The 14,791-nt window shown below is 33.7% G+C and overlaps 1 protein-coding gene across 5 annotated transcripts in view; it reads left to right on the top strand.

Annotated features, from left to right (window-relative positions):
* Positions 1 to 14,791, top strand: part of CCDC88A (coiled-coil domain containing 88A) — a 113,335-nt gene that overhangs the window by 57,180 nt on the left and 41,364 nt on the right. For all 5 annotated transcript variants that reach the window (XM_043468585.1, XM_043468584.1, XM_043468581.1 and 2 more), the window contains exons 11-15: positions 1,790 to 1,936; positions 2,529 to 2,673; positions 5,714 to 5,898; positions 11,158 to 11,295; positions 12,757 to 13,827. In XM_043468585.1, the coding sequence (XP_043324520.1) occupies positions 1,790 to 1,936; positions 2,529 to 2,673; positions 5,714 to 5,898; positions 11,158 to 11,295; positions 12,757 to 13,827 (1,686 nt within the window). The remainder of the gene's footprint in view (positions 1 to 1,789; positions 1,937 to 2,528; positions 2,674 to 5,713; positions 5,899 to 11,157; positions 11,296 to 12,756; positions 13,828 to 14,791) is intronic.

The raw sequence follows: 14,791 nt of genomic DNA, 5'->3' as shown, positions 1-14,791 counted from the left end.
ACTTGTAAAAGGGGATTTTTGGACACTATTCGTTGGAGGTTTTATTTCATTCCTTTGTTTAATTATAGGTAGAGAAGACTTTGAAGTTAAAATAAAGTATATATGCCTCTCCTAATTTTAAACCCATGCCTAGAAGTGAATGCAAAGCATACTTCTGATTGCTGCTCAACTCAGAATACTAAATTAGGATCAATGAAAGCAAAATCAGTATCTGTCTTCTTCTTCTCCTCTCTCTTCCTTCACCTGCCCAATGCCATTTGTCTCTTTATATAAATAAGTTAGAAGAAAACAAATTTTTCTTTTTTAATGGTCGCAATTCTATGTTACATAAAGTTGAGTTTGATAGCAAGAATTTGAAAATCTTTGCTTCTTGCATTCTTTTTTCGTTTCTCAGTGATTTCTTCTTTGTCTGTAAATAGAGGAGATTTTCATCAGTTTCAGTATGGGATAAGAAAGAAGGAGTTTACAATATCAAGTGAAAACATTGTAAGAGAAAGTTAAAACTTAGCCTGAATGTTACCAGAAAACAGACCCAATAGAGTGCAAGGATAAGCTGCTTGTTAATTCTTTTATACTTTTTTAAATGGGTGCATGTGTGGGACTATTCAGGGGTCCTCATGTGTGCCATTGTTTTAATATACTTTCTCTTAGCCAGCTTATAAATGGCAGGCATATAACTTAGCAATATAGATTTGTGAACATGTCTTCAAAACATACATAGGAATTTTAAGATGTTTATGTAAAGTATTTTTTGATAAAGCCTTGGTATATGATTTACTTGAATATTGATTGTAGTCTTGGTATTTTACTCAAAACCCCAAACTCTTCACTTTCAAGTAGAGAGAAACTTAAATCTATTTCATTAAATAAATTAATCCCCAGTTCTGTAGATTTGCATCTTAAATATCTAGAAGACTACTTATACTGAGTTCCTTATCCTTGTGACTTAGGAATTTTTATATACCCTGACAATTTCATGTGAAATTATAGTAGTATTACTCATCCTAATATAAGTAATGAGTATTTGTTTACATAATTTTTAAAATTAATTTATTTTTTATTGAAGGATAATTGCTTTACAGAATTTTGCTGTTTTCTGTCAAACCTCAACATGAATCTGCCATAGGTATACATATATCCCCTCCCTTTTGAAACTCCCTCCCATCTCCCTTCCCTGTTTACATAATAATTTAAATTCTGGGAAATAAAATGAAACCAACTGAATTGAACTATAAAGAAAGCTGAGCACCAAAGAATTGATGCTTTTGAACTGTGGTGTTGGAGAAGACTCTTGAGAGTCTCTTGACTACAAGGAGATCCAGCCAGTCCATCCTAAACAAGATCAGTCCTGAATGTTCATTGGAAGGACTGATGTTGAAGCTGAAACTCCAGTACTTTGGCCACCTGATGCGAAGAGCTGACTCATTGGAAAAGACCCTGATGCTGGGAAAGATTGAAGGCAGGAGGAGAAGGGGATGACAGAGGATGAGATGGTTGGATGGCATCACCAACTTGATGGACATGGGTTTGGGTGGACTCCAGGAGTTGGTGATGGACAGGGAGGCCTGGCGTGCTGTGGTTCATGGAGTTGCAAAGAGTTAGACGCGACTGAGCGACTGAACTGAGCTGATCTATATTTGTTACTCAGTACCTTTACTCTTGCATAGACCTGTTGATAAAGATAGCTTAATGTCTTATTTTTCAACAAAGAATTTTTGTGTTTCAGAACTTTAAAAATTATTGTATTAACATATTTGTGACCAATAAAGCTTACTTGAAATGTTTATAGGAATTAAAAGAAGACAATCAAGTTTTATTGGAAACAAAAACCATGTTGGAAGACCAATTAGAAGGAACTCGAGCTCGCTCTGATAAATTACATGAATTAGAAAAAGAGAATTTACAACTGAAGGCTAAACTGCATGATATGGAAATGGTAAGTGTATAAGGTAGATCCATTACGTAGCTTCTAAGTAAGAATTCTATGATTCATCTGATTTCCCTATGGTGATAAGGATGGCTAGTGTCCTTAAGGTCTTAACAGAAAAGTGAGAACTAAATAAGTTAGATGCTCCTGATTTTATGTAAGTTCAGGAGTAGTAGAAATTTCTGCCTTTATTACAAAGCGGTGTTATTTATTAATTTTTCTATTTCTTTTCAGAAAACCCTAATAAGCTATTGTGTAAACATTTCTTTAGACTGTAGGAATACAACTATTTCTAAAATTTAGCATTGGATCAGAAGTCATTTGTTATGTGAATAGAACAATATAATGACTATGAAGAAGTGTTTTCAGTGTTCCCAAAAATCACTTTAAAAGGAGGTCAGACAGCTGATCAGTTTAATGACCAGCAGTAATAATTATAATTGATTATTATCAAGAGCTTCAAATTGTGAAAATTTTAAGGAACTCAAAATTTAACTCATACAGTTTCTGATAATTGAAAGTTATAAAGTAATATGATATTAGCTTGAAATTGTACTGTTTCTTAGCTTTCTTTTCTCTCCCTACTCTGCTAATAAAAAAGGAACGTGATATGGATAGAAAAAAGATTGAAGAATTAATGGAAGAAAATATGACTTTGGAAATGGCACAGAAGCAAAGTATGGATGAATCATTACATCTTGGCTGGGAACTGGAACAAATATCCAGAACTAGTGAACTTTCTGAAGGTATTTCTGATACTGTTTTATTTAAATGATTGAATGAATAAATGACATTGTATTTATGCTTACATTTCTGGATATTTTCTTACTGTTCTTTATTTTCCTTGACTGGAAATGTCTCAAAGGCCAGATATCTCCCTAGATAAGATTTCACAGAAGAATATATTAATTTCCACAATCCTGGGTTCGATCCTTATCTCTGCGTGTCTTGCAGTTCAACTTTGAGTGCAGTAACACATTCGGTCCATTGTTTAGGCACTATTTCATGTTAATATCCCAAGAAGCAGGGGTATCAGTTTACTCATGTATTTTGAGAGATATAACCATCTACTAAATAGAACAGAAAAGTCATATTTACTGGGTCAGCATGTTCTTTGACTGTAGACAAACCTAAGTAGGACATCAGAATGTAATGGGAATATTCTTTGGTGAATATGTAGCCATAATAAAGCAACTTAAGGATCTTTATGGTTACTTTCATCCATATGTGTCATCGCCATTTTAGGATTATACCTAAAATACCTAAAAATGTAGCTCAAGTCCACTTATACCTGGGAGGTAACAAAAGACCTCAGATAAAGATTTAACTTTCGGCTCTATGTCTCTGCCTCCACATTAATTTGTCCTCTTTATTAAAGCTGGACACACACATACAATGTGGCCTTTTGTGTTAAAACTTTGAGTTTGCTAATACTGATATACTTTATTGAAATTATACCTCAGTCACATTTATTTGAATTAGACTGGTTCCCTAATTCCTCAGTTACCCAGTATTTATATTATTATACCTGTTTTCTTCCTTCAGCAGATATTTATTAAGCACCTATCATGTGTGAAGTATTGTATCAGGCTCTGAGAATATAGTGATAAGGTAGACATAAGCTCTAAAAGAGCTTTTTTAAGCCTGGTGCTTAAAAAATGGTAACTTCTGCAGATGACTTGTCATATTTATTACTGTTAGGCTTTTGCTAATTTTACACTTGGGAACCTAATTCCAAGTTCTGGGACCTCAATTTACAAAATTGACTTCATAGTAAGTGATATTCAGCCAATGAACTTGCCAAGAGGTGTTACATAAAACATTTGTGGAACTTTTTAATTGTATTCCATGTGGATTGAGTTACAAAGAAAACAGTTCAGATTTAAATGTTTTCTACTACTGAAGTAGTAAAAATTACACTGTTAGGAGTTTTCTCAGCTGTTAGGTGGGGACAGTAACAGTAATAGTAAGGACTATCTGGTAGGGTTGTTGTGAGGGTTGATTTTGTTAATGAAGCTCTTTAGAACACCTCGTGAATAGCATTTGAGTGTTTTATTATTATTATTATATCAGTTGTTTTGCTGGAGTCATAGAACAGAATATTAATGTAGTGTAGTTTTTTTTTTTAACTATACAAGAACTTTTCTAGAAAATTTGTTGAGTGTGAAAAATACAAAGGAAATCAAAGTCACTGATAATTTTTTGCGTTTTACGTTTCACAAAATTTGCTTCTAGAATTTCTCTACACACACATTTATTTTATATATCATCATCAGTGTGTATATATAATCAGGGTTCCTTTGTTTCATCCAAAATATAACACAGACATTCTTCCCTGTTAAAAATGTGTGCTGTGCATCCTATTAAATTCACTGTAGGCTGGCTTGAAGTTTCTCTGAAGCACATAGTATTGGAAGTTTTATTAAGGCATATCATGTTTTGTAGCCTAATCTTGTTTAATTGAAATGAGTTTTACTTAAGAAGACATGGATAACTAATAAAATTTATGAAGTCAGTGACTATCTGTGATACCAGCTTTTAATAAAAAACTCAGTGTGCTGACTAGAACAAAAACTTGAAATAAGAATTGAGGCTTTCTTAAAACCTAGGAAATATTTTACTCTACCTGATGTTTAAAAAAGAACATATGACTTGTGGGGATACATGGTTTGTGTGTGTGCATGTGTGTGTGTGTCTGGTTTTTATGATGGAGGATTTCAAACATACACAAAGTAGACAGACCTAGAAATGCCCTCCTGTATTTCTGTTCATTTCCTTTCCTGAAATCTAGGATTTCAAAATAAATTCTAAGTGTCATATTTCATTTGTGAATCCTAATATTTTTATATCTTCAAAATATTTAGTGAGTCTGTTATACAGTTACTAGAAAATAATTATTTTTGGCTTACTGGAAAACATTTCCAGGAGTTGAAACTGAGTTTTCTTATTTTAAAAAATATAATTCCAAAAAAATAAAAAATATAATTCCAAAAGCTGCTTAGAAAGATGATGTCCATTGGCAAAATGGACTGCATGTTGCTCTTTATACTTAATTAGCTAGATTCTTCATTTAGAGAAAGACTTTTTTGAAGTGACCTGTCTTGCCTTTCTCAGAATCAGATTAGGATTTTTTTTCCCCTTCAGACGGTTTTTCTTTTTTAATCTTTGAAGGTGTGGCATAGAATATGCTTCATACTACTTATTTGAGTCACACAGTGACTCTGTTAGATACGCAGGGTAGTAGCTATATTTTGTCCACGTAACCTAAGATTCATTGAGGTTAAAGTTGCTTTCTTATGGAATTAGGACTAAAAGTCTAGTCACTTTAGTCTAAATTTTGTACTTTTTTTCCCACTAGAATGCTTGTGGATACGTACACGTGTATGTGTGTGCTAAGTCGCTTCAGTTGTGTCTGAGTCTTTGCGACCCTATGGACTGTAGCCAGGCTCCTCTGTTCATGGGATTCTCCAGGCAAGAATACTGGAGTGGGTTGCCATTTCCTTCTCCAGGGCATCTTCCCGACCCAGGGATTGAACCCTCATCTCCTGCGACTCCTGCATTGCAGGTGGATTCTTTACCACTGAGCCACCAGGAAAGCCCCCGCTTGTGAATGCATTAAAGATTTGCCTGTATTTTATCTCTCTTTTTTTATTGTGTCTATCTTGTATAACTTCATTAATTTTTTATAAAGTTAAGGATCAGATGATTTAGTGTATTTACACTAAATATTTTAAATAGTGAAGAGTAAGCATAGTCTTGCCAGTGTCATATTTTTCAATATTATAGCACCACAGAAATCCTTGGGCCATGAGGTGAATGAATTGACATCAAGTAGATTGTTGAAGTTGGAGATGGAAAATCAGAGTTTGACAAAAACTGTAGAAGAGCTTCGGAGTACTATGGATTCTGCTGAAGGCACCACCTCCAAAATCCTGAAAATTGAAAAAGAAAATCAAAGACTAAGTAAGAAGGTATAAAAATTAATGTTTAATATAATATAAAAAAGGTATATGTAAAAGTATAAATAAATAGTGTTTAGATAGAACATTTATTTTCCAACTTTTTTGTACCCTCAGTATTATTTTAACTGATTATATAGATTTCAAACTTATATAAATAGAAGTGAATGCACTCTTAGACTCATTCAACTTCAACAGTTATTAACTTACAACCAATCTTACTTCTGTCCTTGATACTGTCTGTGCAACCACCAGATAATTTTGAAGTAAGTCCTAGACATGGTAATGTTTTACCAATAAATATCTCAGTATAAATCTCTAAAAAGTAAGGAATTTAAAAAAAGAACAGTGATGATGTCACACTTAAAAAATTATAGTTTTTGATCAGCATTTCAGTTTCTGAAATCTATTATGATTTTTTAAAAAATATATATATATTTTTGAATATAAGTATATTCAAATACTTTTTGAATATAAATCCAAATAAGATTGGTATGTTCAATCAGTTGATGTGTCGCTTAAGTCTTTTTCAGTCTGCAGATTTACTCTCCTTTCCTAGTAGTTTTTCTGTTGAAGAAACTTCAAACAGGTGGTACATGTCTGGTTGTCTCTTTCTGTGAATTTATAGTCATGGAAAATCATTGGTTTAGATCCCTTAATTAATCAGAGGGTGCAAAATCCTGATATTATATCATCTGTTCTTAATTTGGAAGCTAGAGTGTTTCTGTAAGGAAAACCTTTAAAAAAAAAAAAATACTGGGTTAAAAAAATAAACCACTGTTAGTTACTCTGAGGAACAGCTCTTAGGGTGGGTAAAGTAGGATGAATGTTTGATTCTTGTCCTTTATTTACCAGTTTCCTAGTAATAAATTGGTTCTCTCATATCCTCCTGAGATAATTATTGAGTTTGTTGTGGTGTCATAATAAACTCAGGATTTTAAAGTATTTGAGTACACTGTTTTTCTTACCCTCTCAACTCTTTTAAGCTGCTACCTGAATCCTTATGACATGACCTAAGCACTCCTGGAGAGCTTCCTTGCTTTCTGCTGTGACAGAGTGTTCTAGGTTCTGCTGAAACATTTCCTGCTTGAGACCTGGACACAGCCATTTCTCTAAAAAGCCCTTCTTTCTTTTAGTGGACAATGGTATTTAGAGGCCACAGTTTAGGGATTATGAAACCTGAATTCAAGCAGACTCTGAAAAGAAATAAAAAGCATACCTTATTTTATTGCATAGTACTTGATTGTACTTCACAGATGATTGCTGCTGCTGCTGTTGTTTTTTTTTTCAACTTGAAAGTTTGAGGCAACCCTGCTTCAAACAAGTCTCTCAGCACTATTTTTCTAATAGCATTTGCTTACTTTGTGTCTCTGTGTCACGTTTTGGTGATTCTCACAATATTTCAAACTCTTTCATTGTTACTGTATTTGTTATGGTGACCTCTGTCAGGTATCTTTGATGTTTGTATTGTAATTGTGTTGGGGTGGCATAGACTGCACCCATATAAGATAGTGAACTTAATCAAGTGATGTGGTGTTCCAGCTTCTCCACTGACTGGTGATTTCCCCATCTCTCAGCCTCTCCTTGTACCTCCCTATCCCTGGAGACACTACAATATTGAAATTAGGCAACTAATAACCCTAGAGCGGCCTGTATGTGTCCAACTGAAAGGAAAAGCTGCACATCTCTCTCTCACACAATCAAGTCAAAAGCTAGAAATGATTCAGAATAGTGAGGAAGGAGTGTTGAAAGCTGAGATAGACTAAAAGGTAGGTCTCCTACAAGTTAGCCAAGATGTGCATGCAAGGAAGTTCTTGAATTAAAAGTACTTTCAGTGAACTTTGAATGATAAGAAAGTGAAAGAGCATTATTGCTGACATGGAGAAAGTCTTAGTGGTCTGGATAGAATACTTGCCAGCCACAACATTCCTTTAAGCCAAAGCCTAATCCAGAGCTGTGAAGGCTGAGAGGTGAGGAAGCTTCAGAAGAAAACATTTAATCTTTTAGCGGTTGGTTTGTGAGGTTGAAGGAGAGATGTTTCAGTAACATAAAAGTACAACACGTACTAATGTAGAAGCTGTGTTTAGTTTTCCAGAAGATATAATTCACTAATTAATCTACACTAAACTAGATTTTTGGTGTAGACAAACAACCTTCTATTGGAACAAGATTCCATCTAGGACTTGCATAGCTGAAAGAGTTTAATTAATGCCTAGGTTCAAAGCTTCAAAGGACAGGTTTCTTCCCTGGCGGTCCCAGTGGCTAAGACTCCACACTCCCAATGCAGGGGGCCTAGACTTGATCCCTGGTCAGGGAACTAGATCCCACATGTCACAACTAAAGATCCTCCATGCCACAACAATTTTTTTTTTTTTTTCAAGGACAGGCTGACTCTCTTGTTAGAGGCTAATGAAGCTGGTGACATGAAGTCAGTGCTCATTTATAATTTCAAAAATCCTAGGGCCCTTAAGAATTCTGCTTAATCTGTTCTCTCTGTACTTATTTTCCTTGTACTCTCTTGATGGAACAACAAAGCCTGGATGGCAACATATCTGTTTACAGTGTGGTTTACTGACTATTCTAAGCCCGCTTTTGAGATCTACTGCTCGAACAAAAATTTCTTTCAAAATATGACTGCTCATTGACAGTGCACCTGATCCCCAAGAGCTTTGTTAGAGACTTAGGATTGAGATTCATGTTGTTTCCATGCTTACTAACACAGTATCCATTCTGCGGCCCATAGATCAAAGACTTAAGTTGACTTTGAAGTCTTACTCTTTATTTTGTAAGGCTATAGCTGCCATCAAAAGTGATACCTCTGATGGATCTGGCAAAGTCAATTAAAAACCTTCTGGAAAGAACTTACCAGTCTAGATGCCATTAAGAACATTTGTGATTCATAGGAAGAAGTAAAAATAACGTTAACAGGGGTTTGGAAGAAGTTGATTCTACCCCTCATGGATGACTTAGAGGCTTCAGTGGAGGAAGTAATTGCAGATGTGGAGGAATTAGCAAGAGAACCAGAATTAGAAATGGAGCCTGAAGATGTGATTGATTTGTTGCAATCTCATGATACAGCTATAATGGATTAGGAGTTACTTCTTATGCATGAGTAAAGAAAGTTTCTTGAGACAGAGTCTGCTGTTGAAGATGTTGTGAAGTTGGTTGAAATATCAACAGAGGACTTAGAATATTACATAAAGTTGATAAAACAGTGGCTGTGTTTAAGAGAAGTGACTCCAATTTTGAAAAAAAAGTTTTTGTAGCGTTGCATGCTACAGAAAAATTGTTCATGAAAGGAAGGGTCAACTGACAGAGCAGACTTTATTGTTTTATTTTAAGAAATTACATAGCCATCCCAACCTTCTACAGCCACTACCCTGATCAGTCAGCAGCCATCAGCATCTAGGCAAGACATTTTCCCAGCAAGATTAAAACTTGCTGAAGGCTCAGGTGATGGTTAACATTTTTAGCAGTAAAGTATTGTTTAATGAAGGTATGTACATTGTTTTTTAGACATAATGGTATGGCACACTTAATAGTCCACAGTGTGGGGTAAACATAGCTTTTAGAATATTCACTTGACTCATTTAATTGCGATACTTTATTGCAGTGGTCTGGATCCAAACTGGCAATATCTCTGAGATACTCTGTTTTCCTGTTGTGAGACAGTTAGACCAAGTAATTTATTTGTGCATGTCTTTGTGCCTACACAACCATATACACACAGTATACTTAAATAGAAATCGTATTATCAAGATGTTCATGCTATTTTTACCATGAATACCCTCCATCATGTATGCCCTTCAAAATGTGCTTTCACTTTTGTTTCCAGTGCTTGGTCACTGAAAAATATGCTGTAATAAATATTATTCTATATGTGTCAGCTATGTCTAGTTTTTCCTCTGGATTCTCGGTTTCTAGTTTGGTTATGAAAATCTGCCTAGTTTTTAGATCAGTAGCTTTGAATAGGTAGGTATCCATCACAGTAACCCTCAGCACTTGTTAAGATACGGATTGCTGAGCCGCATGCCCAGAGTTTCTAATGTGGTAGGGCTGGGGTGGGATAAGAATTCTCATTTCCAAGAAGTTCCCAGGTGAGACTCATCCTGCTATTGTGGAACCATGCCGTGAGAACCAGTGCCTTAGATAATGCAGATAGACACTTTGATTTTCTTGAAAGATTTTTTCTCTTTTAAAACATTATTTGCATCATCTTTAATTCATTAACCAAATAAGCATTTCACAATAAATATAGTGTTAAAATAGAAGTGGCCATTTAGAACTTGGAATGGTTTTATTTTTGTTGCCACTATAAATCTGGAATTTTGATTTTGAAATTAACTTTAAATTCTAATTAGTAAATTAGTGAGTCCAGCAATTTTTGATTAATTCTTTGCATATCTTTTGTAAACTGAATGTTTCACTTGAATTCCATTAATACAGCAAATGAGTTTAATTAAATAAATACTTTGCATATATTTCAGTATTTAATGTGAGAACCAGATTAGTTATTAATAGCTTAAAGGTTCCTGATTGTGTAAACTTAATGTGAATTATTGAATAAGATTTGCGACTTTATGCTTTTGAGCTATTAATATTACTTCTTAGAGTTTCTTACTGTTGTTACAAGGATTTAGGTAATATTTAAATGTGAAGTGGAATATTTTATATGCCTAAATTTTTTTTTTTTTTGGTTACCTGGTTTGAATATGTTATATAATAATGGGGAAATCACTAGTTTGGCATATTTTGAAGTTGAATTTGCTTTTTCATAGTTGTTAACCTCATACTTTGCTAGAGTTTTGCTCAAATCTTTTTTTCTCTAGTAGTCTCCTTTTTTTCTCTCTTTAATCCAAGTTCCTTCTTGTCTCCTCATTTTCTCATCTTTTCCTTCTTGTGCACTAAATTCCGTGACGAGTTAAATTTTCATTTTACAAATCCATTCAAGCCAAGAGAGTTTTTTCCAGTAAGTTTTGTGTATTCTTCATGTGGCATGTGTGTGGTATGCAGGTGTTTGTGTTTAGAAGTGGAAATTTGCCTTCAAAGATGCAGAGGACAAGAAAGATAATCATGTCTGTGTATTTTAGATAGCTGCTAAAAGTACCTTGAAATACTATGAATGAATTTTTCTATGAAATTCTTAAATTTCACTATTTGAGTATTAAAACTGTCTTCTACCCTTTATTCAGTGATTAGTTTTTGTTTTTACATGCTTCCACTATTTTGAAATACTAATGATATATTGTTTTGTAATTTCATTTTCACCAGGTTGAAATCCTTGAAAATGAGATTATTCAAGAAAAGCAAAGTCTTCAGAATTGTCAGAATTTAAGCAAGGATCTAATGAAGGAGAAAGCTCAGCTTGAAAAAACAATTGAAACACTTCGAGAAAATTCAGAGAGACAGGTTCATAAATTTTTTTATTAAGCAACATATCTTAAAACTTATTAACAAAAGTTATTTTAAAGTTTGTGCAAGTAAAATCTTCAATAACATTAAATGAAATATTTTAGAAATTTTTAGATTTTAAAATAACTATAGTTTTACTTCATTTTCTATCCCATGCATTTTTGAAAAGTTGAAGAGAAAACTTATAATTGTTTTAATTGATAGTGTGCCTAATAATTATCAGATATAAAATTTTGTGGTACCTGTGCATGAACTGCTTTTCAAGCGTCAGTGGAATGAGACGGCAGATACCGAAGGCCCCGAATGGAATTGGGATGAAGTGCAGCTCTGCTCTGATCCCACTCAAGTGGTGGCAGCAACTGTTCTGTATATTTTCATACTTACTCTCAGGTTTTATTGGTGATTCACATGTCATGCTTGAAGAAATGGAGAATCAAATAGATTAAATAACTGGCTGTTTTAAAATTTCTAATTTTTAGAAGTAAAATGATTTGTATTATCGAGCTATAGTCCTCAAAGTGAAAGTGTTAGTTGCTCAGTCATGTCCAACTCTTTGTGACCCCGTAGACTGTAGCCTGCCAGGTTCCTCCGTCCATGGGATTTTCCAGGCAAGAATATATGGAGTGGGTTGCCATTTACCTCTCCAGGGGATCTTCCTGACCCAGGGATTGAATCATGTCTCCTGCATTGCAGGGGAGACTCTTTACCATCTGAACCACCAGGGTTAGTCCTTAGGTCACCTGTAAAAACACACATTTCCATAGAACTATGGAACAAAAATTCTAGAGCTAAGCATGAATCTCTGTTTTTACAAGTTTCTCAGGGAATTGATTGTTTAACACACTGAATTTTAAGAACCATTACCATCATAGTAGACCATACTATAAATTGGATGTTTTCATTTTTAAATGTACCAGGGATATTGTTATTTAGATGTTTCCAGATTAGAATTCTTTTAGGAAATGAATACTCACAAATACACACATACCCATACATACACACACACACACACACATATCTACGCATATAATAGAGCAAATACTGTATTCACTGAGGTCTTCCTGTATATATGCATTGTGAAATTTTTTGAATGAATGTAAAAGCATGTATCTTCAAGAAGATAAGTGTATACATTTCATCTAGACTCATATTTGAATTTGAAACATATCACCAGTATATAATCTGAAGATTATCATTTTGGTTAATATTCATCTCTCTTAACCATTCCTGTACATTTTGGACTCCCTAAAAATATGAAATTTAAAGATCTGGCAGTACATGTACGTGGTGATCTTTCAGTAAATATTTGTCAGAATTAAAATAGACAATTTTAGCACCTTTTTATGATCTGATTTCCCTGCTAATTTTTGGAGGAGGAAAACTATGTAATTTTAAAATATTTAGTTCGTGTTCCATTAAGTTTTAAATTTTCTCCTTTTTTTTTTTAAACTAAATTAGATTAAAATATTAGAACAGGAAAATGAACATCTGAATCAAACCGTGTCCTCCTTAAGACAGCGCTCCCAGATAAGTGCTGAAGCAAGGGTGAAAGACATTGAAAAAGAAAACAAAATTCTCCATGAATCTATCAAAGAAACAAGTAGCAAGCTAAGCAAGATTGAATTTGAAAAAAGGCAAATCAGAAAAGAATTGGAACATTATAAAGAAAAAGGAGAAAGAGCGGAAGAACTTGAAAATGAGTTGCATCATCTTGAGAAAGAAAATGAATTGTTACAGAAAAAGATAACCAATTTAAAAATAACTTGTGAAAAAATTGAGGCCTTAGAACAAGAAAATTCAGAGCTAGAAAGAGAAAATAGGAAGTTTAAAAAAACATTGGATAGCTTTAAAAACCTCACTTTTCAGTTAGAATCCCTGGAAAAAGAGAATTCCCAGCTTGATGAGGAAAACTTAGAACTTCGAAGGAGTGTGGAATCTTTGAAGTGTGCAAGCATGAAGATGGCTCAGCTACAACTAGAGAATAAAGAACTGGAAAGTGAAAAAGAACAACTTAAGAAAGGTTTAGAGCTCATGAAAGCATCTTTCAAGAAAACAGAACGCTTAGAAGTTAGTTATCAGGGTTTAGATACAGAAAATCAAAGGCTACAGAAAGCTCTCGAAAACAGCAATAAAAAAATCCAACAATTGGAAAGTGAACTACAGGACTTAGAGATGGAAAATCAAACATTGCAGAAAAACCTAGAAGAGTTAAAAATATCTAGCAAAAGACTAGAACAGCTGGAAAAAGAAAATAAATCATTAGAGCAGGAAACTTCTCAACTGGAAAAGGATAAAAAACAACTGGAGAAGGAAAATAAGAGACTCCGGCAACAAGCAGAAATAAAAGATACCACATTAGAAGAAAATAATGTTAAAATTGGAAATTTGGAAAAAGAAAACAAAACCCTTTTCAAAGAGATTGGTATTTATAAAGAATCCTGCATTCGTCTGAAAGAATTAGAGAAAGAAAATAAAGAGCTTGTGAAAAGAGCAACTATTGATATAAAAACTTTGGTTACATTACGAGAAGTAAGTATAGTTACTTAAATTTCACACAAATTTTTAAATTTTTTTAACTTAGAACTTCTTTAAGCTTTATTATGGTAATTTTTATCATCTATTTATGGTTCAAAGTAAAAATTTAGAATTAAAAAGTTTCCGACTTCTGTTAAACTAAGAAGTGAGTGCAAATTGTATTTTAAGAAATTATAGTAAAAGTTATCCATGTAGTATCTGACTTATTTCTTATAATTTTACACTTTTGTTTCAAAGTAATATTAAAATATATGATCAAAAACTTACTGAATGTGATGATTACTAGTTACTGAATACTAGCTATGTGCCAAATACTAGATAATTTTTACAACCAATCCTTTATTTCTGTTACCTCCATTAGATTAGAAAACTGAGATTGAGAAACATTAAGTAACTTATTTAAGAACAAAATGGTAGATTTGGATTTCTGGATTCAAATCTAGATCTTTCAGATTCCAAAGTCCCTTGAATTTTGACTGAGAGAATATAAGATAAGCAAGAGAATGCAAATCATGTCAACACCAAACAATTGGTAGTTGGCTGGATGTGTGTATCATGAAGAATTCTAAAATTTATAGGAGTAGATTGGCAATAAATGGTTGGTGTAGCTCAGAAGAGAGCAAATAGTGTTTATTTGCTATCCTTATGCTCTACTATATATGATAACCTTTTAAGTTCAATTAAAAAAAACTTAGCATTCTGGCAGATGCTTGCACTGGGAAATCTGCCTTTCTGCTAAAGAGACATGGAAAAGGGATCATTATTATCCTTTTTCTTTTTTCTTTCTGTTGTTCTACAATCTTACACACATGAACGATAGGTTCCTGGTCCCTGCATCTCTAAGAATTCCCCCTAGTTATTCAGATCAATGTCTTAGGCCTCTTCCACTGGGAGAGGGGTGCTTGTGATGGGAGAAGGGTGTTGTATCCAACATGAAAGAAATATGCACTAAAGTTCT

The sequence above is a fragment of the Cervus canadensis genome, chromosome 5 (genome assembly GCF_019320065.1).
Source record: "Cervus canadensis isolate Bull #8, Minnesota chromosome 5, ASM1932006v1, whole genome shotgun sequence".
In the NCBI taxonomy this organism is placed as follows: domain Eukaryota; kingdom Metazoa; phylum Chordata; class Mammalia; order Artiodactyla; family Cervidae; genus Cervus; species Cervus canadensis.
Note: the sequence above shows the minus strand (reverse complement) of the source record. Positions and strands in the feature narration are given on the sequence as shown.